Genomic DNA, 24,392 nt, shown 5'->3' on the forward strand with positions numbered 1-24,392 from the left:
AAGCTAAGAAAATCATTGAAGAAATTCATGAAGGGTTCTGCGGAGATCACACTGGGGGGCACAGCCTGTCCAAGAAGATCATACGCCAGGGATATTTCTGGCCAACCATTAAAGCGGATTCTTTCGAGTATGTGAAGAAATGCGACAAATGCCAGAGATTCGCCACGATACCTCGAGCCCCACCATCCGAGCTGACCATGTTGACATCCCCATGGCCTTTCGCGGTATGGGGCATCGACCTCATAGGATCTCTCCCGACTGGCAAAGGAGGAGTGAAATATGCTGTAGTCGCCGTGGATTACTTCACAAAATGGACGGAGGCTGAACCGTTGGCAACTATAACCTCAAAGAAGATCCTTGATTTCGTTGTAAAGAGCATCGTGTGCCGATACGGAGTGCCGAGGAAGATCGTATCCGACAACGGAACCTAGTTCGATTGCGACCTATTCACCAAGTTTTGTGAAAAGAACGGTATAATAAAGAGTTTTTCATCAGTGGCTCACCCTCAAGCGAATGGCCAGGTCAAAGCTGTGAACAAAACTCTAAAGAGTTCTCTAAAGAAAAAGTTGGAGGAAGCAAAGGGATGGTGGCCCGAAGAATTGCCCCAAGTCCTTTGGGGATCCAGGACCACGGCTCGAACCTCAACAGGACATACCCCGTTCTCTCTAGCATACGGCTGCGAGGCAATGTTGCCCATAGAAGTCGAAATCCCAACGATCCGAACTCAGATTTACGACCAAAGTTCAAACCACACTCAGTTCGAGGAAACCTTAGACTTGATTGAAGAAAAAAGAGAAGAGGCTCAGCTGAGAAATGCTGCCTACCAGCAACGAACTATCAGATATTTCAACAAAAGGGTTCGAGATCGAAAATTCGGAATGGGAGATCTGGTGTTAAGACGCGTATTCTTGGCAACTCGAGATCCGGCAGCTGGAGTGCTCGGGCCGAACTAGGAAGGACCATACCAGATAGAGTCAGTCATCCGACCTAGTGTGTACAATCTTGCGAGATTGGATGGGAGCCTAGTACCGCGAGCATGGAATGGCAAACACCTTAGACCTTACTATCAGTAGTGTAGGAAAAGTGTTGCCAATAACCATGAGTTTCTATTTGTATTAATTTGTTTGTTTTTGAATTTCATCAAATAACAAGGTCCATTTCGTTCAAATATGTTATTTCTTTTTATTTTTGCAATCTCTCTTAATTTAATAACCTATGGTCACACTCATAGGATATTAAGGGGGCATTATTGGTACATATACCATCAGCTTAAAAAATAAAATAACATATAAAAAAATATATATATAAAGTATTTGGATATAACCAAATACGCGAGCTTAGATAGTTCGGACACAACCGAATTATCAAAAACATATAAAGTATTTGGATATAACCAAATACGCGAGCTGAGATAGTTCGGACATAACCGAATTATCAAAAACCGAAAACGTTTAGAGTTAACCAGATGTGCAAACTTAACAGGTTTGGAACAAACTAGCCAAAAAACTAATCAATAATAAGTAGGAACCTAAACCTATTTCGAGATAAGTCGAGATCGAGGCTGGAATATCTTAAAGAAAATAGTTTCGAACTCTTAACCTCGAAGCAAAAACTGAGGATGAGGAAAAGTGACTAAACAAAAAAGATATAACCAAATCATTCACATTACATACCATACAAGTACTTTCGGGTTCATGGTTAAAGTAATATCCGACCTTGACAAATAACGAGGTCGGAAGCGGATAATTTGAACAAACTATGCATGAATGCATCGAGTTTCGAGCCTAAATCCAAACTATGTTTGTATGAATAAATAAACATAACTGATTCATCAATATAAAATGTGCAAAATATTTCGAGCCAAGAAATGTAAAACATTTATAAGTCAATATGTAAAGAAATTGTATCAGCCCCGTGGGCATAAATTAAAATAATTATAAGGAACAAGGGGACGCAGCCCTAATAATGCTTTCCCCAAGATCAGGTTCAAGATGGAAGAGTCTCCTTGGCCTTCTCAGCCTCAGCAGCACCGGAGTCATCAGGACGAATAGCATGACTATCCTTCTGAGCAGCCTCTCGAGCAGCTACACTTGCCTCAAGACGGGCGTTCCACCGCTCAACATATGTGGCCTCGAGAGGGCCCAGGAAGCTGGTATCGAGGTCAGCATTATCAGCCCAAAGTTTGTACATAGCTTGGTCGACCGCTTTCTCCTTCTGCTCCTTATACTCGTCCAAAAGGCGCGCCTTCTCGCTCTCCATGAAGTCGAAGGTGACAGATTTCTCCTCTTCGAGCTTGGCATTGGCCTTCTTGGCATTGGCCTTCTCGAGACGAGTCTTCGCCTGCTCAAGCTCGGTATTCGCCCTCTCCAGCTCCTCGAGACGAGTCTTCATTTTTACAAGTTCAGACTTTGAGTCCTTGAGTTCGTTAGCCATCTTAAGCTCGAGATCCTTCGACTTTTGGGCCAGAGACATGCTCATGTGCACCTCGTTGGTCAGCTTATGGTTTAGCTGTGCTGAGACGACAAGGGCCTGAAATACAAAGGACGAATTAGATCGCGAGCTGAGGTACAAACATTTAAAGGAGAGTTACGAAGGTTACCGCGGCAGTAAGCTCGATACTCTTGTCGTAAAGAGTATTGCAGTCCGAGGCCTTGTGCACGAGGTCCCAATGGTCGGCGCCGAAGCCTGAAAAGCTCTGACCCACCCGAGAGAGGACATCCGAGCTGAGCATAGCCCCTTGGGTCCCAGCAGTGCCATCAAGCACGAACTCCTCGATATGAGGTCGGGCCATCGGCAGTTGAACCTTGGAGACAGAGGGTTTCTTCGGGGGCCGACCGACTGTTATTTGAGTATCGGTCGGAGGAAGCGAGAGGGGGACGGTCGAGCCAGATGCATCAACATGGACAGTCGGCTCCGTGGTTGTGCTCGCAGTAGTCTGGGTCGTGGGGGTCGTCTCGTGGCGTCTGGGTACCTTGGATGGTCGGTCGGACCTCCGTGGTATTCTCGGACGTTTGCTCTTCTGGGCTCCAGCTCCCCCATCGCTAAAAAGCACAGCGTCGAGGTCGGGATTCATGGCACCTACGCAGTTCCAATCTTAGTTAGACAATGATAATAAGTTTGGAAAGAGAGAAGAAAACCAGGTAAAGAAATAACCTAACTGGAACACTCCCCCGAGCTCGAACTTGGGGACCATGAAATTCCCTCGTCTTCGGAGGAGGCGGGGGGAGTGCCTTCCCTATATGTGGGCGATAACCTCGAAAGGTCCCTATAATCGTTGGTCCCATACTGAACAGCTATCCCGTTCCACACCTCGTCCGTGGTATACATGGTGTCGTATTTCCCGAGCCCACTATCAAACCTATGGACACAGTCATCTACCCAACTCCATATGTAGAAGTGGTATCTATCCTGTGGGCACGAGACTAACCTATTGGGCCTGTGTTTTAGTAAGGTGGGGGACCACATTCTCGAGGTAGGGAGGACTTTACCTTCATCCGAATCCGAGCTCGAGGCTTCATCATTAGCCTCATTCCCAGACAGCGGACTCCTCTGGCGAACTGGAAGTGGTGGCCTCGTTTCTCTCCTCGGAGGAAGGGCGCCTGTGGGTAGGGGCACCTGCTCCCAGTGTTCATATTTTTTATTGGACCAGTCAAAGGTGGACTGGCCCTCCCCCAAAAGTCCGCACTTTCGGAGCTTATCCTCGTGTATAAGGTATAAGAGAGACCTCCTGCCACGAGGGAGTTGGAGCAGGGTCTCTCTATGCTCCTTCATTGTCTCGTCAGGAGTGGGACGCTGAAAATTGGCTGAAAGATAACATATTTCTACTAAGTACGGATCTAAGAGCTAAAGTCACGAGCACAGAAATAAAGATAACAAGAATACTTACGAATCCGCCTGAACGAGTAGTGTCGAGACGGGGACAGACCGTCTGTCCAGAAGAAGGCCCTTTTGAAATCAGGCGGATGATTGGGAAGATCTTCAAAGACCTTCTTCTCCTTGGGATAGCTCGAGAGGTAATAAAAGCCATCCCCTCCCCGAGCTCGGGAGGGGTTACTTTTCAGACAAAAGAGATACAAGATCTCTTGAGGCGAAGGTCCTTTCCACCCCATCTCGTGGTATAAGGACCTCAGGGCAGACAGTACCTTGTAAGAGTTGGAACGGGGCCAACCCAACGAAATCCGTGAAGTCCTTGAAAAAAGACTTCAAGGGCAACAGTGCTCCTGCCCTCATGTGCTCCTGGCTCCACGCCGCGTACTTCAACCTGGCGTCGGGGCCCCCAGGGGTGAAACAGCTTCGCTCATGGTCGACCGGAGCTCGACACTTCAAGGAGCCTGACAGGCTAAGGTCGTGGAAAGCCAGGATGTCAGTTATCTGACTAGTTGTGGCAACCGAACTCCAATAGTGCTCGGCCTCAAACATTTCTCTCCTCGGCTGCGAGGAAGAAGGTTCCCCCATTAGTGAAAATTGGAGCTCTCCTGGATGGTATGCGACGGTGACCTTCAGTGCAGGGTCGAGGGGAATCGGCCTAGGTCCTGAATTGGGTTCCGGATAGAGGGCCTCCCGAAGAACTCTCCTCTTTCCCTCTATGACCTCGTCTATCTGTCGGCGATAATGAGCTCGGATATCCTCCTGCTCGCGCGCAAGCTCGTATTCTCTTATCCGACGTTGGTTCCGGGCGAACAGCGATTCTGGGCTTGGAGATTTTGACTCGTAAGGGATTGCCAACAATGACCCCCACCGTCTTTCCAGATTCTGTGACATCTAGTGAGAAAGAAAAAATGGTGAGGGCCATGCATGCAAGAGTTTCGAGCTCGAAGTTACGAGCTCGAGGTTAAGGAACAAAACAAGCTATGTATTAAGGCCCTTATTGAAGAGTCAGGACGTGCGTTCCACGGGAAAGGAAGGAGAGTGGAAATTTTTTTGAAAATTCTGAAAATCAAGGGAAAAAAGAGTGGCGATTAACCAGAAAAGGCAGTCTTGGGTTTCGTGCATTTATCAGAGACAAGGTTCTTTACCCGAAAACTTAGTGTACAAGAAACGTCGCCTAAAAAAAATTTCAAAACCCAGAAAATAGGAACCTCACTCAAACATGAAAACTAGGTATAAGCCAGTGATGTAAATCCAGTATGGAAGTCTAAAAAGCATAAGAGCCTGTCGGATCAAAACCTCCTATCATATTATGCTAAGGATGTAAACTAGTACACAGCAAGAACAGCATGAATAAAACTAACAAAATGGAAAACAAAGATGGCATACTTACACAATAATGGCGATTGCAGAGAGATTGTCGATCGAAGAAGAGGTTGCAAATAAGAACTCACGGACTCGAACAAACAAGGGTTTCTTTGTTTCTTTGGCTGAGAAAACATGCACAGAATAGAAACTTTATAGAGAGGTCTCTGGTTTCGTTTTTCTTCTTTTCTTGCTTTTGGTGAACGAAGGTAAAAAAGAAGGGGAAGAGTGGGGTCTCGTATATATAGATGGAAAAAGGGGGATTAATCTGGGGCGTTGAATGAAATCCTTGCTAGATCGGACGGATGGGGATCAATGACAAGATGGCGCCGAAAAGGTGGCAGACGGATGATCGTGAGCATGTTTCCAAGGTACTCAAGTACCAAAAATGAGCAATACCCAGCTGACGCGTGTCCATTTTCAAAAGTGTATGATGATACAGTTCTCAAAGAAAGTAGTTCAAAAGTTTCCTTCTCTTAGGATTCGAACAAATACTTTTGAGGGGGCAAGATGTTATACCCAGATTTCGAGCTATGTTAAATATGACCTCGAAAATTGGATTCGCAAACAAGTGGACTCATAAGGTTGGAAGTATGCTCCAGGATTAAATATCGAGCCTGCAGGACATAGACAACCTCGAATAGGGTGACCTCGGAGTGTTCATGATCTCGAAAGGTAGCTCCGGAGACGCATTCATCTTCAGGGATGACCTCGGATCAGGGGTCCCGAGCTCGACGCACATACGATCTCGAAAGCCATGTGACCTCGGGAGATGTCTCTAGCTCGAAAGATGACGGGAAACCTGGGAAGCTAAAGCCTTAGAGATACATGATAACCACCTTGAATATCTATAAGGGTTGTAAATACGAGATGTAATCCTCATTTATTACTGTAAATCCCCTAGAATCGTGGGATATTATTTGGTCAGTTATACGTCCCCTGGTCTTCAGGGGACGTTTCCTTTTTTATCTGATTATAGGCATTTAAAGCCATTAATTTTATTCACAAAAAGAGTAACTACCCAAAATATGTCGGATAGTATTCTGCAACCTTCTCTATAAATAGAGGGGTCATGCACCATTGTAAAGGACCGAAATTCTGAACCTGGAGAGAAGACTCTGGAGAATTCATTCCTGAAGAATTTTCAGAGATAATCTTGAGTTTAATAACAGAGACTCGTGGACTAGGCAGATTTAACTGCTGAACCACATAAAAATCGTGTGTTTGTATTGTCTTATTTCAATTAGCCATTATTAGTTATTGTTTATGTGCTCTTCTTTCACTGTTTGACGAAAAGCGGCGTCAACAAAATTATTATATTATTGTTGATGCATATTTATGTCAACTAAAAATAAGATCAATTAAGCTAATATTTTTCAGAATATAAAATATGAACAACGACATTTTACGTGGTTTAGTAGTTAAAATCTACCTACATCCACGAGTCACTTTTATTGATTAGTCTCAGTCAAAGATTAGAAAGCAATTTTATAGAGTTTCTATACAATAATTATGCGTAAAAATATATGAATACAATCCAGTCTATTTATAGAACTAGTATGGGATTTCCTTCCCACGATTTTAGGGGGAAGTTACAAAATATCTTCCTTTCAAATTTAAAATACAAAAGAAGTAGTTGTACCAAAATATCCAAACAAGTTCCTATCCACGATTTTAGGGGGAAGTTACAAAATATCTTCCTTTCAAATTTAAAATACAAAATAAGGAGTTGTACCAAAATATCTAAACAAGTTCCTATAAAAGTGGAACTGTTATTTAAACATTTGAGTCTTAATCCTTTCTGATGCCTTTTTGATGCGCTTTCGAGCTGTTCTTTTTTACCATTCGAGCTGAAATTATAATGGTTTTTTATCCGAACTGAGATGCATATGTTCTTCGAGCTAACTCAACTAACCATTTACGAGCCAATTCCTTACTTAGCTCGGTAACCCTCCTGTTATTCTCTCGAGCATTAACAACATATTTTTACACAAATGATAAGTGTTAACTTGGGCTCTGAGCTTTTAATTCATCTACCCGAGAAAATATTATGTACCTTGAAATCTGGGTATAACATTTGCCCCTCAAAAGTGCTGCTCGAATGTCATAGGAGATACTTATGAATTTCCTTTATTGGGATACGTGCCCACCTTCCCTACTCAAGTAATATGTAATGACCCAACTACTCTAGACTTTTGGACCATTAACGAGACTATACATACTAATCCTTAATAAAACTTACATTGTGAAAATACCATAACTTTATTAGGAAACTTGTAAAAAGAAGAGTTACTTACATAAAATGTCAAGTAGGATATGGGATCCCATTGTTTTAAAAACAAAACATAATGTAAAATAAAAAGGAGTTACATAGCAAGTGCGGAAAAATACATGTAAAACCATAAAAAGAAGACTACATCCTCGAAAATCGAACTCTCGACTCCTTGAATCCATTCATCACTGATACACAATCCCCAAGCATCCACGAACCTTACCGCCACTATAGCTATTTCCCTGCACATATAAACAAAAAGGAATGAGCCTAATGCCCAGCAAGGAAAATCTACCACATAGTTCATATACATAAATTTCATAAGAAACATAAGAACATAACATAACATTACACTTATATCATACACATACTATAATGGTCATTATTACTTGGGGTCCCATAGATTAAACAAGTCATATGCCCATTAGATTAGTGGGGTCCTACTAGCTAAGCAGGTCATATGCCCATAATCTATTTGGGGCTTGTTAGTCATATGGGTCATATGCCCAAGCCTACAAGCATACATATCATAACACTTATCATAACATAAGAAACATAAGATAACATATAAAACATATAACATATGAATTTCTATCCTATTTTCCTTACCAAATAACCGGGATATGGGGACAGCGTTGGGACCTTGGAACACTCCTAATAATCATTATGAAAGGGTGAGACTATTGAAGAAAAAGAGAAATGAAAGGAATGGAAGGACTAAACCATTGAGAAAAATACTTACCAAAAACTTATGTGCAAGTTCTTAGATTTCCTAACCAAAATAAGAATTAGGTTATAATAGGTAGAAGACTATGAGAACTTTTAAAGAAAAGGTACAGAAATGAACTAGAGTTTTGGTTACCTTGAAGACTTGTAAGATCAATCTAAACCTCGAACTGAAATACTATAAAACCTTACTTCCCCAAGTGTTTGATAAGCTTGTGATGATCAAGCTTATGATTCCCAACCCAAGTGTTTACACTCTCACACTCACCTAGCAACTTGCAGCCTTTAAACTTAGAGCAAAAGATGAATAATGGCTGGGTACTAGGTCCTATTTATAGAGTTTAGGAATGAAAGGATCTTAATTTAACTTGAATAAAAATAATGGCTTTTTAGGTGAAAATAAATTGAATAATCGTTCAGCAGAGGCTGAAGACTCATTCAAAAAGGTGCTGGACTTATCAAAAGGTTGAATGGCTGAATGGAAAACAAATTCAAAAACTTTCAAAATAAGCTGAAGGAGGCGATATATCACCCCCTGTAGGCGATATATCGCCTGGGCCAGTATGCCCGAGGCAATCGTGCATCATTTCGTGTTTTCCGTATCTACGTGTTGCGATATATCGCCCCCTATAGCTGCGATATATCGGCATTCACTGATTATTTAAACACGAAATTACACATTTTTAGCTTAATTCAAATTGAGTAAACAGCCTTGACTAAGCCCTTAAACGTATTCAAAGCTGCTGACTGACCTTAGAGCATTCAAACTTTACCCTTATTAAATTTAATCCTCAAAATACTTAATCCTTAATCACCCATACATAACATGTGCTTAAAATCCTATTGGTTCTTATCTAAACCTTATAGTATAATAAATATTGTCCTTAATATCAGTCATATTAATCAAACCTTAGGTTAAAATTAATATTCTTAAACTATAGGTTAAACTTAGAAAATCTACAAGTACTACTATGAGTGTCCAAATAATTCCTGGTCTGAACCAAAAATCCACAGTTATAAAGATAATACTATAAATACTATAATACTACTATCTAACTAGCTAAGTAAAGTTCTTGGACTCTACATAATACATTTGTTGTTTTTTAACAGGGTAATTCTAATACTCAAGTATTGGTTCCTGCCATTGTCCCATAAAATTATCTTGCTTCCATTTGAAATTAATTTTAAATCGTAGGATTAATCATCACTTCTCTTGTCGCAATTTACGTTTGTGGTGTTTCTTAATTCCTCTGTTATGCTCACACCACAATTTCCACATCGTTAATTCCTTCGTGTAAGTTTTCTTCTACTTTAAAGAGATTTTTTTTATTATTTTAAGAAAACTAGTTTATATGCATTTGTGTTCTTGCTTTGTTCTTAAAGAAATCTAGCAAAAAGGGTAGGTTTGATCTTATTGAAAATAAGATTCACTAGGGAAAGTAGTTATTGCAATTTTTGTTGCCTGGGTTTCGTAAAGGATAAGTAATAGGGTGTTTTTTTTACATACGAAAACCATGAAAATTCATTTTGGGTAACTGCACTATTTTTCTAGAAAATCGTGCACTATTACTATTTGTAAAAAAATGTAAAATTTAGCTCTTTATTTTTACGTTGTTTTTTTTATGTTAGGTGAAGTAACTTGTTACATGATAGATTACCTTTCACATATTTATATATATAGTATGTATATATTCCAAATCTGAATGTTCCCATCTAGGTAACTTGTTACCTATATTATAAGTAATCGATTACCATCAAGATAACTTACTACTATCTTAGGGATAATTAGTTACATATATTATAAGGAGCCAGTTACCATCAAGATAACTTGTTAGCATGTGAGGGGTAACTAGTTACATGTAATATAAGTAACCAGTTACCATCATGATAACTTGTTAGCATCTTAGGGGTGACCAATTACCTATAATATAGTAACCCTGTTACCACATATTTAATTTTAGCCTTATATATCCTAGCTACATAGCTAGATAATATCGCACAAACTCATACATGATGTTTGCTAAGAATTCATTAACAATCTCTCTACCGGAGGGTGTTGTACATATGTCAATAAAACACAAAAATATAGCTCAACATTCAAATGAGTTCATTACTTAATGAAGAAGTCGACTTACCATTGACAGGTCATCGTATAATCTTTTGATCAATCTATGTGTATTTTTTCTAAAAATGTACATTCATGCTTCATGAGATTAATGCTGATGATATTAAATAATTTTGCTCTTACACAAAATTTTAATGCCATTGGTTGGGGATCCAACAAGGCCCTTGATGAGAAATCTTGTAAAGCCCATACAACTTCATCTTCACATCATTACCAACAGCTAAAACTATATTTACATTACTAGAAGCCTCAACTAACCAATTGATGCATTGAATAACCTCTCCAACTTAGCTTTTACTCCCACCTATTAAAAAATAATAATAAGGAAAAGATGAAGGAATAAAAGAAAAAATAAAATGAAAGGATAACAGAAAAAGATAAAGAAAACCCTAACCTAGATATAAAAAGAAGTACAGTACAAAAAAATGCAAAGAATGATTTTTTTTTGTTTTTACATAAACTAAAAAAAATAATGGGTGAAAAAAAAGATGAAGAAAAAAAAGGTGAAAAAATAAGGGTTTGATTGGTTCGCGATTAGAAAACTGTATTTTTGAAAAGTAGGATCTGAAATGAAAATCTGAATTTAGTGACTGAAAACATGTTTCTGAAAATGTGATTGATTCAATGTCAGTAAGCTGTTTTTGAGTTTTAAAAAACGGAATCTGTGATTGGGATTAAATTTGAAAATATAACAGAAACTGAATACGTGATTGGTTTAGCTGAAAGTAAAATTTAATTATATTGATAAATTAAAATTTAATAATAGTGCATTAATTAAATTCATAACAATATTGCATTGTCATTAACTTTGATTTTTTTTTATAAATTAAAGTTATATTTTTTTAGGGCATGATTGATTAGTGATTTAAAAATTGTATTTTGAAAAAGTATAATTCTGAAAAAAGAATATAGATTTAGTGTCTGAAAATATGTTTATGAAAATGTGAATGAATGTATTGTTCGTTAACTATTTTTTAGTTTTATAAAATTGAATAATTTTTTTGTAGAAAATCTAAAAATTGAATATGTAATATATATTTTTTATTTTTGGTATAATAATAATTGAAGTGAAAATATTTTTTTTTATTTATTTGTTGTAATTTTTATTTGAACAATGAATTTTTTTAGCAAATATATTGTAAATTATAATTAAATTATATTCTGTTATATGATTTTATAATTAATTATTTTACTAAATTTATATAGATAAAAATTTTAAAAAGTAGATTGACTTGTAAAAAGGACAAAAGAAAAAAAACCAAGACTGTAAGAAAAATAAAAGAAAATTAGCAAGAAAAAAAATATTTTTTTAAAAAGTAAAATTATACTGAAAACATGAAATTTTCGTTTTCAAAATCCTTCATTAGAATTGAAGTTGTTTTTGGAATTAGTTTCCAAAAATGATTAACCAATCAAGTTTTATTTGTAGGTCCCACAATTTTTAATTTTTGAAAACATAAAATCACATTTGAATCCTATACCAATCATGCCCTAAGGGTTTATACATTTTTGGACCCTGACTTTTTTTCGATTACCAGTTTGGACCCTATTTTTTAAAAAATTCATTTTTTGATCCTATATTTTGTAAAATGGTTCAAATAAACCCTTAAACTCAATTTTGATGAAGAAAAAATTACATATAACAACACAATTTTTAAGCATAATGATTTTATTTTTGTTATGAATTATTAGTTTTGTTAATTATTTGTGATTTCAGTTGATAAAACTTTAATCAAAATTGGGTTGAAGATTCTATTTGAACTATTTTACAAAATATAGGGTCCAAAAAATAATTTGTCAAAACACAGGGTCCAAACAAATAATGAGATAAAACACAGAGTCAAAAAAAGTATAAACCCAAAAAATAATTCTAAAGAAATTAAAATAAAAGAATATGTACAATAAAAAAAGAAAATAAATTGTAAACATTTCAAGGCAAATAATGAAATAAAAATTAAAATATAAAATTAAATAATTATGTAATAATAATAAGCACACTTAAAAAAAGTAATTCTAAAAATATATATATAAAAAACAAACAAATAAGGATAAAAATAAAAATAAAAAATTACAAAACTAGCTTCCCAATTTTAAAAAACTTAATTAAGAATAAAATATAACATAAACATAAATTTATACCAAAATATGAGAAAACAAAACTTATAAACATAAGATTTTAAGAAGAAAAAAAAAGCTATAAAATAAGAATTTTTTAAAACTCTCATATTTTTGTAAAAATTTGAAGAAAAACTATAAATTATGTAATTTTCACTTTTTTGGTAAGAGGAAAAAGAGAGAGAAAAGAAAAATTTGGTGAGAAAAGTAAAAAGAAAGAAAAAAAAAATGTTTGGTTGGAAAGAAAAAATGAGTGGAAAAAAATTGGTGGGTCCTATACACTATACACGACTTTTCTCTCTAATGGAGAGAAAGGTAGGTAGAAATTGAAGTGTTGCTATTTAACACCTTAAAATGTCCAACACAACATAAGGTGATACTTTATAGTTGGTTAGCAAATGTATAAAACCCGATATTAGATTGTACTAATAGCAGCATGCCACCTTTTTGTGGTATTAGACACCAATAATACCTCTTAGCAATTCTCATGGAAACTCGGTAAATATTTTTTCTCGAAATAATAAGATGCTTAATTACTAATATATCATTTACTCATTTAATTTTATTACAATCAAAAGAATATAAATTTCATTGTAATTTTTTTTTAACTTCCTTTCATGTGAAAATAAACTTTATTTTCCATCCTAATTTCTTTCCTCTCTACTAATATCAAATAATATCCGAACATTTTATTGGGCTCAGTATGAGAACCCAAAACTCTAGGCCCAACCCAGACTTTCACATTGGGCCCAACCCAAAACTCTAGGCCCAACCCAAACTTTCACATTGGGTTCAACTCACATAAAAAGCTTTGGCTATCAAATATTAACTCCTCAAAAATTCTAGAGAGTTCTAAGACCGAAGATAAACGACAAGAAGAGAAAGCCTCAGAAACGATCGGACGGCTCAGATTAATTCTGATTCTAGAAGGTTCAAGATCAATGCTTCACAACATTTATTCATATAATTATTATTTATTTATTATATTTATCACTGTAATACCCACTCTCTCTGAACAAAAAAACCTAACCTTCACCAAAACTCTCTCTACTACACTCTTATCCAAAACCCACCACCACCAGCCTCCTCCATCGTCATCTTCTTCCTAAACCCTAAAGCCCCCACCGCTCCTCTCTCTGCCGTTTTCCCTGTAAGTGTAATGAGCTGTAATGGATGAAAGTATGAAGCTTTTTTAGCTTTTGCGTTTGTATACGTTTATGGGGTTTATTGGTTTTGGGATAGAAATGAAATGAGTAATGAAATTTGAGTGAATTCGAGCTGAACTTTATCTGGGTTTTTGTTCTTGTGTTGTTTTATATTGATTATTATTTGTATGGGGTATATTGGTTTTGGGTTTTGGGATAGAAATGAAATTGAATGAACTTGTGTTGAAATGAAATGACACATATTGGATTGAAATGAATTTCGGGGAATTCAAGTGAAACTTTATCTGGGTTTTTGTTGTTGTTGTTGTTGTTGTTGCCGTTCTTGTTTTATATGTTGATATGTACTGAGTTTACCGATTATTTTTGGTAGCCGTTAAAGAGAGTAGATGGCGTCTACGTTCGCAGCCATGTCATCTGCTGGCTCCTTGGCTGCCCCGAGTGGTCGAGTGTTGGATAACAAGTTCCAGAAGCTTTCCTCTTCTTCCTCCATTTCTTCATGCTCTTTTGCTAGAAGGCAGAATGTCGTTAGAAGAACCCCTTCTCCAAGGATTTCTGCCATGGCCAAAGAGTTGCATTTCAACAAGGATGGTTCAGCCATTAAGAAATTACAAGTGGGTTTTTTTTAAGAAATCTCTTTCGTGTATATTGTTTTTTTTTTCTTTCTTTTTTATCTGGTTTGTTGTGTTTTGATTTACCTCATGTTTTTTCTGGTGTTTAATTGTGTCAGACGGGTGTTAACAAGCTCGCGGATCTTGTTGGTGTTACTCTTGGTCCTAAAGGAAGAAATGTTGTCCTAGAAAGCAAGTATGGCTCCCCCAAAATTGTTAACGATGGTGTCACCGTCGCCAAAGAGGTAATTGGTTTATCACTCTTCTTATCTCTATTTGATAAAGTTAACAATTCAAGTGCAACTCTTTTGTGCATTATTGTTAATTTTAACATGGTTTCTATGTTCCCAACTTTAAAGGTTGAGTTGGAGGACCCTGTGGAGAACATTGGAGCTAAACTAGTGAGGCAGGCAGCAGCTAAGACTAATGACTTGGCTGGTGATGGAACAACCACATCGGTTGTTCTTGCCCAAGGTCTTATTGCTGAAGGAGTCAAGGTTTGTTCTTTTCTATTCATCTGTATGATTATGTTGTGTGGAGAGATGAAATGGCTTGCTGAGTAGGTTCTAACTATTGTGGAGTGGGTTTGTATTTTTCAGGTGGTAGCTGCTGGAGCAAACCCTGTTTTGATCACAAGAGGTATTGAGAAGACCACAAAGGCTCTGGTGGCTGAACTCAAGTTAATGTCTAAAGAGGTGAGTGAATTGTTTTAATATGTTAGTCAATTCTGTTCAGTTGTTCAAGTACTTAACATTTGGTGATTCCAGGTTGAGGACAGTGAACTCGCAGATGTGGCTGCAGTTAGTGCGGGAAACAACAATGAGGTCGGAAGCATGATTGCCGAAGCCATGAGTAAGGTTGGCAGGAAGGGTGTGGTGACCCTTGAGGAAGGGAAAAGTGCTGAAAACAGTCTCTATGTTGTTGAAGGAATGCAATTTGACCGAGGTTACATTTCGCCCTACTTCGTTACTGACAGTGAAAAGATGTCAGTAGAATATGAAAACTGCAAGGTATATATAGTATTGAACTCCAGCTTGTAACTAATAACGACCACAACTTTATTTCCTTTTTAAGCACATACTGATTAAGGGCCATATTTGTGCAGTTGCTTCTTGTTGACAAGAAAATTACTAATGCAAGGGATCTTATCAATGTTTTGGAGGAAGCCATCAGGGGTGGATACCCAATTGTGATTATTTCAGAGGACATTGAACAAGAAGCATTGGCTACTCTTGTTGTGAACAAGCTCAGAGGGGCTTTGAAGATTGCTGCACTTAAAGCTCCTGGTTTCGGAGAGCGCAAGAGCCAATACCTTGACGATATTGCCATTTTAACCGGAGGTTAATTAACTTCTAATTGTCATGTTAGTTTCTTCCCTATGCATAGCGAAGCTTAAGATAGTCGACTTTTTCTAATATTGTGCAGGAACTGTGATCAGAGAAGAGGTGGGACTTAGCTTAGACAAAGTAGGCAAGGAGGTCTTAGGTCATGCTTCAAAGGTGGTGCTTACTAAGGACACCACCACAATCGTCGGTGACGGAAGTACCCAGGACGCAGTTAACAAGCGGGTTGCACAGATTAAGAATCTTATTGAGGTACAAGTTTTGCATGGACATCACAGTACATACTTGAATGTGTTATGAAACTTGTCTGTGTGCAAGCTTTGTTAGTTTCTGTAGCCTAATTTGGTTATATTTTCTTGCAGGCTGCAGAGCAGGACTATGAAAGGGAGAAGCTCAGTGAGAGAATTGCAAAATTGTCCGGTGGTGTTGCTGTGATACAGGTAAACACTAGGGCATTTTAAGGGTGTTATTGGCAATGTTATTTCATGGTGTTAATGTGAACTAATCGCTCGAATATTTTCAAGGTTGGTGCACAAACCGAAACAGAGCTCAAAGAAAAGAAGTTGAGAGTTGAGGATGCCCTTAATGCAACAAAGGTAATTTCTCTCGAACTATTTATTTTCCGTATTCATTGTCAGTCAAGACAGACAGACAGCTTAAAAATTTGTTCTATATTTTCAGGCAGCTGTTGAGGAAGGTATTGTAGTAGGTGGTGGATGCACCTTGTTGAGATTGGCATCAAAGGTGGATGCAATTAGAGACAGCCTTGAAAATGATGAGGAAAAGGTTAGTCTTTTCAGACTAGGAAGGACTTCAAAGTGTTATTGTGAATTTTTTGTGTTGAAACTCATCCTTGTATACATTTCAGGTTGGAGCCGATATTGTCAAGAGAGCTCTCAGCTACCCATTGAAATTAATTGCCAAGAATGCCGGAGTTAACGGTAGCGTGGTCAGTGAGAAGGTATGCATACATCCTCAAACGAATGATATCGAAGTTTTAATCTCTTCTCTAGTAGCATTATGGATGATAAATATAAGTATTGTACTCTTTCTCCAGGTGCTCGCCAGTGACAATTTCAAATACGGATACAACGCGGCCACTGGAAAGTACGAAGATTTAATGGCTGCTGGAATTATTGACCCAACCAAGGTTGGTTTGCATACTGTGATAGCTCTGCTAGCTGTGATGAAAATTCTGTTGTGAATTGAGACAAAGTTCTTAGCTTTCTTTTTTGATTGATTGTTCAGGTGGTAAGGTGTTGTTTAGAACATGCCTCGTCTGTGGCCAAAACATTTTTGATGTCAGACTGTGTGGTTGTGGAGATAAAGGAGCCAGAACCAGCAATGCCTGCTGGCAACCCCATGGACAATTCAGGTTTGTTGCATTTCAATTCAGGTTTTGATTGAATTAGTATTTAGAAATAATTTTATAAACTCAAAAATCATTGTCCTGCTAAAAATACTAAAAACCCATTTTCAATCATATATACTTCATGATTTGAATGCTTAAAAACATGCATATTTGTATTTAGTTTTTGAAAATACTGTGTGGGATTTCATATTTTTTAGCTTAGAATTTGTTTTATTTTTATCTAAATAGTAATTAACCAATTTAATTTCCAAGAACTCGTAATCTTAATTTTCAATCAATATTTTTGTGATATTTAGTTTCTAATATTTGGATTTTCATGACAGGTTATGGCTACTGAGAAAAGAAAAATTGAGTCCATCTTGGGAGAAAGGAAGGAGATAAAAGAACAAATAAAATCACTCTCAAATGGAAAGCCAACTCAAACTCAACTCAACTCAACCTAAAATTCTTGATTGATTAAGATAAATTTGTAGTTGTCTTGTGTGTGGAGTAATCTTTGCTTTACATCTTATTTTGTATACCAAGAAAATTTGTGGTGAAGAGAAGAGAGAGTAGCTTAGCTTAGCTTTTACATCGTCTGGATTTTGCGGCAAAAATTTGTAGAATTTATTTTGGCCATAAAACAATTAAACATTTTTGTAGTCAACAATAATCTTTTCTTTGTTTGTTGCTTGTTTGTTCTGTTATTAACTATCATTTTATTGACTCACTAGCAGCAAATTAAATTTGGAACATGTTCAAACCCTACTGAAATTAAAAAATTATAAATATGTAAATGAGATCAAAGGAACATTGTTTTTAGGGTAGGTTGGTATCTGTGTTTTTGCAGATTGTAGAGTATCTTTTTGGTACTCGTGTTTATAATAATATTCATTTGGTACACTAGTATTTTGAAATCGTACATATTGGTATTTAGTATTTTAAAATTATACTATAAATTCAAATTTACTTAATAAAATTTTATCAATTTAATATAAGATCTAAATTTAAATATAATTACTTAATTACATATAACTAATAACAGTTTGATAATATTGATAAAATTTTATCTATCATATATCTAAGTTTAGAGTATTAAATATATATATATTTTTAAAATACAGGTACTATATTAATATTATTGAAAATTATATTAGTATTATTGAAAATTATATTAACATTACTAAAAACAAATAGTATTAAAATGATATTTTACAAAAATATAAGGTACTAAATGAGTAAATTCTCTCGTTTTTATCAAAGTATTATTGTAATAATATCAAGTAATTTTGAAATTTAGTGATGAGGGTTTACTAACCTATACTTTAAATTAAGGACAATCGTCCAACACCAACATTTGAACTCTCAAAATGATCTATAAAACATCACAAGCCCACAATAATGTTCAATTCATAGTCCAAAGGTATTTCAAAGACCTTGGGTCAATATGATCAAGCTTAGAACTAACTAGCACTCATGTGGACCAAGTCTATGATCTAAAGTTTATGTACTTCACACTCATCCATGACTAGAATATGAGCTTTAAGAGCATCTTCAATCTTGACACTAAATTTGGTGTCACACCAACATCAAATTTAGTGTCAAAAATTATTTTCACTCCAACCGCGACACTAAAAATTACACACAAAAAATATTTTTTATTATTATATTATTTTTTAAATAAATTGAATATTCTTTTTATTATTATATTAATTTATCAAAATCATCACAATAATTTTCCACATTATTGAATTGTTGTCTTTGTATCTCATAAGGTTCATTTCTATGTTATTGATTTCCGTTTGATTTTGGCGTGTTTAATTTTAATTTTTCAATGCATGTTTAAGTTTGTAATATTTTTATTGTGTAACATTGACTATGATTTAAGTTTATAATGTTTTATTGTATAATTTTGAGTATGTTTCGTATGCATTATTATGATTAATATTAAAAAAAATTGTAATATGATTGTGAATGTTGAAAATGTGTACTATTGATTATAATGAGAATGTGATATTTAATGTGTTTAATTTTAATTTTTTAATATGTCTTTAAATTTGTAATGTTTGTATTGTGTAATATTAAAAAAAAATACAAATATTTAATAATGTTTTATTTAAATTATAATTAAAAAAATAATTTGTGGTATATACAAGTTAATCTCCACATAATAAACTAAATTCTAAATTATATATAATAAAAGAAAAAAAAAAAGATAATGTCGTGTGCTACAGTACACGACATATATGTTGTGTACTGTAGCTAACACTAGGGGTGTGTACGGTGTGGTTTGGGCAGTTTGACCACTTTTTAATATACCACGCCACAAGTGCGGTTTAGTAGCTAGAACACACCGTGCGGTGCGATTTTATTGCACCAAACCGACCAAACCAAACCATTTTTTGCGGTGTGGTTTGGGTGGTTTTCCACGGTGTAAGTGTTTTAAAAAATATGTATGAGATAGAGAGATGATAGGGAGGAGGCGCGAATGAGATGAGAGAGGAATGAGTTGTTATCGTGTATGATATGTTAGAGAATAAGGTTATACCCTAATTTAAGTTTGACTCTTAATTTAAGTGGGCTCCTAGTTTTAGATTGGGTTACTAAAAAATAGTATATATGTAAAGTTTAATTTCTTTTAACATATTTGTAAGTATATGGTGCGGTGTGGTGCAAACCAAAATTTCACACCGCCAAACAGCGCACCGCACCGCACCGCGCGGTTTAGCTAAGATACAAACTATACCGAACTATTCCACTTTTGACACCGCGGTTTGCGGTGTAGTGTGGTGTGATGCGGTCGGTCGCCGCGGTTTGTCGGTTTAAATGCTCACCCCTAGCTAACACAGCAAAATACAATAGTTTATAAAGTTACATTGGAGAGATATGTGCACTAAATATAGCATTTTGTTGTTACATAGGAGATGCTCTAAGACTAACGCCACGTGGCACAATGTAGTCTACTCTTCCAACTTTGTAGTAGCCTTGCTTCGAAATAGGAGTTAGATAATTTCTCTAGTAGCCACGATTGGAAGAGCAACAACTTTCTTGGGAGGCCTAATATAGGTCATCTCTCAAATTGAGAGGAGAATCGAACGTTTTTCATGTTGTTACTATACTAAAGTCACATTATGACTTTCTAGGATTCTTTAGATCCATCTCTTTTTTTCTACACTTTGGAAATATATATGTGTATTTACTTTATTTCTTTATCACATTTGATTTACAAATTTACTAATTTGAATTCAGCACTACAATTCCCAAACATACTTTTAATTTAATTAATTTTAGCCTTATATTTGCTAAAATATACTAAGGATAGTCGATCTCAAGAGAAAAAATAATAAAAAAATACCACATAGTAAAAGAAAGTCTCCAATGGTATCATCCAACATTATAAATATTATAATTTATTATGAGATATAACATTCCCATATAAATAATTTATTCATTAAATTATAATCCTATTTTTTTCTTAAATATGTAAAAGTTTAATCCACTTCTTTATAAAAGGATTCCATTACTTAGAAGTAAAAATTTATTAGCTCATAATATAAATAATACCACTTCCAAAATCAACTTGGTGTAATTCTATAGGTTATACTTTCTTTTCTCATGAGTTGACTGGGATCATAGGAACAATATCTTGGATTTTTACTTCAATGAAAGACTTTCAGATTCCTCTCTATTATAACAAAGTTATCTATAAATTACAACTACATTTCTCTCAACATGTCATCTTATTTTAGTCCTCCTTTTCTTGAATCTGTAATACTGCATCAAAGTTGAATTGTTCACCTTCCTTGAACATGGATAATAAATCCTCAAAGCTTTGCTCGACTCTCAACTCCTTGCTGACTTTTAAACCTTCCTGCAGTAATAAATAGACAGAGAATTAAAACTGACCCTTCTGTTATTTACCCATGTCAAAAGGTCAGATGTAATCAAAACCAGGTTCAAAGTCAAAGGAGTACCTTTTCTACATATTCATTAACAGTAGAATTAATCACTTTCTTGATTACTTGCTTGAAAACTTTAGAAGGTCCAATGACTTCCAATAGTACATCTTTGGGTATCTGATATGGGAGACAATAAATTTACGAATCATTTTCAAGTCCTTGCGCCCAACATGAGAAATTGATGTCCCGAAAAATTAGACAATAAAGACTTAGAAACTAAATTACACTCGAAGGAAATTGTCCAAGAAAGTTAAGCAAGTTGATATCATTGATTAAAAACAAAAACTAAAACTAAGTTAAACAAGTTGATTGCAGCAGCAGAAGATTTGGAGAAAGAAGACTTACATTAGGTGTCTTCCCTGGTAGCCCAGACGATTACAATTGCCAAAGAGTAACAAACAAAATGTCAGACCCTTTTGAAATGGGAAAGAAAAGAAGTTCTACAATGACAAAGTTAACTTTTTTATTGTACATTAAACATCATTAAATATAAGTACAAAAGATTAATCAGAATCTCACCTCCTTTAACTCTCCTAAACCCTGGGATTGGCTGAGCTTGAGCAACCATCTTGTCAAAAACTTCATCAAAAATTGCTTGAGTTTTGGTACCAGAAACCTCTATGCTTATCTGCTTACACATTTTGGTGGTAATTAGACATATATAACCAACCATACAGGCAAGTTAAAATATCTTCCTTTTCTCAAAAAAATTGTAAACACACCTTTAATTCTCCAGGCTCAGTATTATCAGTAGTAGTAACTGATATATCATTGAATTGAGAAGAAGAAACCTCAACATCTTTGGCACCTATGTTAACAGAACAGAACATCAATAGTTTTGCTTAAAATTTTGATACCTACTTGGGATAAAGAGAAATAAAATAAATCTGTACCTGATAAAACGGCAGAAATGGAAGGAAAACATTTGTGACTTCTCCTGTAACATAAAAGGGAAGTTGTTAGAGACAAATAAAGTGTGTGGATACATTCAATAATATATAAAAGCATGGGTTACTCCACTCATCACCAATTGGCTTTGAGATGGAATCTCATGCTTCTTACCATGCACTCCATTCTACTTCTAGACCACTTTCCACATTCTAACATGGTATCAAGAGCCAAAGAAAACTCTAACAAGTATGTATCCGATCCAAATCCAAAACCGGTTAAAAAATAGAGCCAAAAGAGTTACTTGTGATTCGGGAATAGTGAGCCAAATAGAGTCAAAGAGTCACTTGTGATTGAGTCGTCCAAGATTGATGAGCAAAAATAGCCACCATCTCGAATCTCATATGGAAAGTGTGTGGGTATATTCAACAATACATAAGAGCATGGGTTATTCCACTCATCACCAATTGGTTTTGAGATGGAACCTCATGCTTCTTACTATGCACTCTATTCTACTTCTAGACCACTTTCCACATTCTTTCCACATTCTAACAGAAGTATCAAGGAAAACCATATAAATGTTGTTAGTGCTCTTTGACTAGAGATTTAGAAAAAAGGTCTTGCCTGGGGTATGATTGTCCAGCAAAATTTCCAAGTCTTACTTCATCATGATTTGAGGAGGAAGTACATACTCTTCTGCAAGTGAGACTCGGAACATTTACCGTTTGTCGAGTGTGAGTTATTATCTGCAAAATATCAAGCTTTATAATGTTTTATAACATAAAACATAGATTCTGAATACTGAATTCTAAAGAGATGCAGATAAATCTATTATCTTTGAAAAGATTATAATGAACTTTACCTTAGGATTAAAACCCAAGAAGAGAGTGTTAACGGCTAAATCCATTGTCTCCTTCTTCTTCTTCTTTACTTTGCAGAGCAAACTCCACTGCCTTAAGAGTCTTTAGACAAATGCAGTCTCTACAATTACAAACATGTAGTTTTCTATAAGTAAAAACGACACATAGTTTTTTATGTAGTGTCAAGACTTGGATTATGTACTGCCCATTAATTAGTTAAATACAAATTTCATAGTGGATCAACCTATCAATCCATATCACAATCTGCTTCAAGGTGCTATCAAGATGTTGTTTTGTATTCATCCATGCCATAAATCAATGTAACAACATACTGGTTTCTTAACAAAATCAATTGAAAACTAACTAATGTGTAGAATGAAAGCATTCCTATCCACTACCCTGGATGTATATTCAATAGTCTTTTCAGATGACAAATATCTTTTGCTAAAATTAAGGTAAGGTGCACCAGAAAGACAATAAATACCACCTTCTAGCTGCAGTTAAAGGGGAAGAATATATGAATGTATAGTATATGATGTCAAGTTCTTACAATAAATGTATGTACATAGCCATAATCATGACCTGGTAGAGAACACACTGAGATTACTCATACTTGTATATACCAAGTTTAATAAGAAGTGAGTACCTCTTTCATACATAAATAGATGGCAAAATTTTCAAAAGCAGAGAACATGCAGATAGATCCATGGATATACATAATATGGGGCATCTTTCTGCACAAAATTGAAGTAACTTACTACTTGAACAAGTAACATTTGCCTTCTTCTTCTTCTTCTTCTTCTTCCTGTCTGTATACCAAAAAGTCATAGAGAAGGAAAATCAAATGAACTAAAATGGTAAAAATGAAAGCTTTCTTCAACAAAAATAAAAACAGCATGAATCTCAAACAAGAATGCCCAAATAAGTCATAAGTACCTGGACGGACACCACCGCTGCTCTCTCCCTCGGACGCCGCTGCTGCTCTCTCCCTCGGATGCCGCTGCTGCTCTCTCCCGGACGAGCTCGACGGACACCGGTGAGAATGAGTGAAAAGAAGAAGCTGAAATGAGATAGGGTGGCTTGGCTTTTACTATTATTATTTTTTTTATTTATTTATTAAGGTTGAGTTTTTTAAAAAATTTCTTTTTGAATTTTTTAAATATAAAAATAGAAATATTATTTTTATTTTTAAAAAATAAAAATATGTAAAAATTAAAAATAATAAGCGTTTTTGATCAAAGGTGTTGATTTGACAAATAAAAATAAATAAATAATAATTGAAAACAGTTTGAGAGTCAACAAATTCTATTTTTAAAATTTAATAAATTTTAATTAAAATTTTTAAAAATAAAAGTACTTTTTAATTAATTAAATAAAAAATTATTTTTTAAGTGTTAACAGTACCTAAATATATAAATCAATATTAGATATCAGGCCGTGTTTTAAAAAGTTTTTAAAAATACCAATAATTTTGAAACATTAGATATTTTTGAAGAAAATAAGCTTAATGTAGTATTTTTGAAAACTCAGTTGATTCTTCATTTATTTAAAAACTGGGCTCACAGCCCAAACCTAATATATATGAATTCGTGAGTGGGCTCACAGCCCAAACCTAATATTTTTAGTTATTTTTAGCCAATGGCAGCCACTAACTTTGTAAGGATTTTCAATTTTATTTTGCAGTGTTTTAACTTATTAGTATAGTATAATATTTTAATTTTTATGCATTCTACCTTATTTTATTCAT

General features: G+C 35.3%; 2 protein-coding genes across 2 annotated transcripts; one reads left to right on the forward strand and one right to left on the reverse strand.

Moving 5' to 3' along the window:
- Positions 1–13,461: 13,461 nt before the first annotated feature.
- On the forward strand, positions 13,462–17,624 carry LOC133781441 (chaperonin 60 subunit beta 2, chloroplastic). The gene is made up of 15 exons (XM_062220420.1): positions 13,462–13,620; positions 14,007–14,247; positions 14,364–14,489; positions 14,604–14,741; positions 14,844–14,939; positions 15,012–15,254; positions 15,350–15,584; positions 15,670–15,839; positions 15,950–16,027; positions 16,112–16,183; positions 16,269–16,373; positions 16,456–16,548; positions 16,645–16,737; positions 16,836–16,962; positions 17,283–17,624. Exons 2-15 carry the CDS (start codon positions 14,023–14,025, stop codon positions 17,294–17,296), a joined length of 1,815 nt encoding a protein of 604 aa, XP_062076404.1. The 5' UTR covers positions 13,462–13,620; positions 14,007–14,022; the 3' UTR covers positions 17,297–17,624.
- A 2,885-nt stretch (positions 17,625–20,509) lies between these two features.
- Positions 20,510–23,740, reverse strand: LOC133781442 (uncharacterized). Its single transcript, XM_062220421.1, has 10 exons — positions 23,582–23,740; positions 23,404–23,454; positions 22,648–22,766; positions 22,410–22,531; positions 21,791–21,834; positions 21,620–21,705; positions 21,417–21,525; positions 21,243–21,256; positions 20,913–21,014; positions 20,510–20,809 (listed from the first exon to the last, which is right to left on the reverse strand). Exons 3-10 carry the CDS (start codon positions 22,690–22,692, stop codon positions 20,684–20,686), a joined length of 648 nt encoding a protein of 215 aa, XP_062076405.1. The 5' UTR covers positions 22,693–22,766; positions 23,404–23,454; positions 23,582–23,740; the 3' UTR covers positions 20,510–20,683.
- Positions 23,741–24,392: the final 652 nt, after the last annotated feature.

Source organism: Humulus lupulus, chromosome 6 (assembly GCF_963169125.1).
Source record: "Humulus lupulus chromosome 6, drHumLupu1.1, whole genome shotgun sequence".
NCBI lineage: Eukaryota > Viridiplantae > Streptophyta > Magnoliopsida > Rosales > Cannabaceae > Humulus > Humulus lupulus.

Excerpts from the sequence above, each read along its gene's own strand:
- LOC133781441 (XM_062220420.1), top strand. The coding sequence starts at position 14,023 with ATGGCGTCTACGTTCGCAGCCATGTCATCTGCTGGCTCCTTGGCTGCC. Across the intron at positions 15,255-15,349 it reads TAGAATATGAAAACTGCAAG|TTGCTTCTTGTTGACAAGAA; the intron begins GTATATATAGTA and ends ATATTTGTGCAG. Across the intron at positions 16,549-16,644 it reads GTAGCGTGGTCAGTGAGAAG|GTGCTCGCCAGTGACAATTT; the intron begins GTATGCATACAT and ends CTCTTTCTCCAG.
- LOC133781442 (XM_062220421.1), bottom strand. The coding sequence starts at position 22,692 with ATGGATTTAGCCGTTAACACTCTCTTCTTGGGTTTTAATCCTAAG. Across the intron at positions 21,835-22,409 it reads GCTGGACAATCATACCCCAG|GAGAAGTCACAAATGTTTTC; the intron begins GCAAGACCTTTT and ends TTTATGTTACAG. Across the intron at positions 20,810-20,912 it reads TTAATGAATATGTAGAAAAG|GAAGGTTTAAAAGTCAGCAA; the intron begins GTACTCCTTTGA and ends TTATTACTGCAG.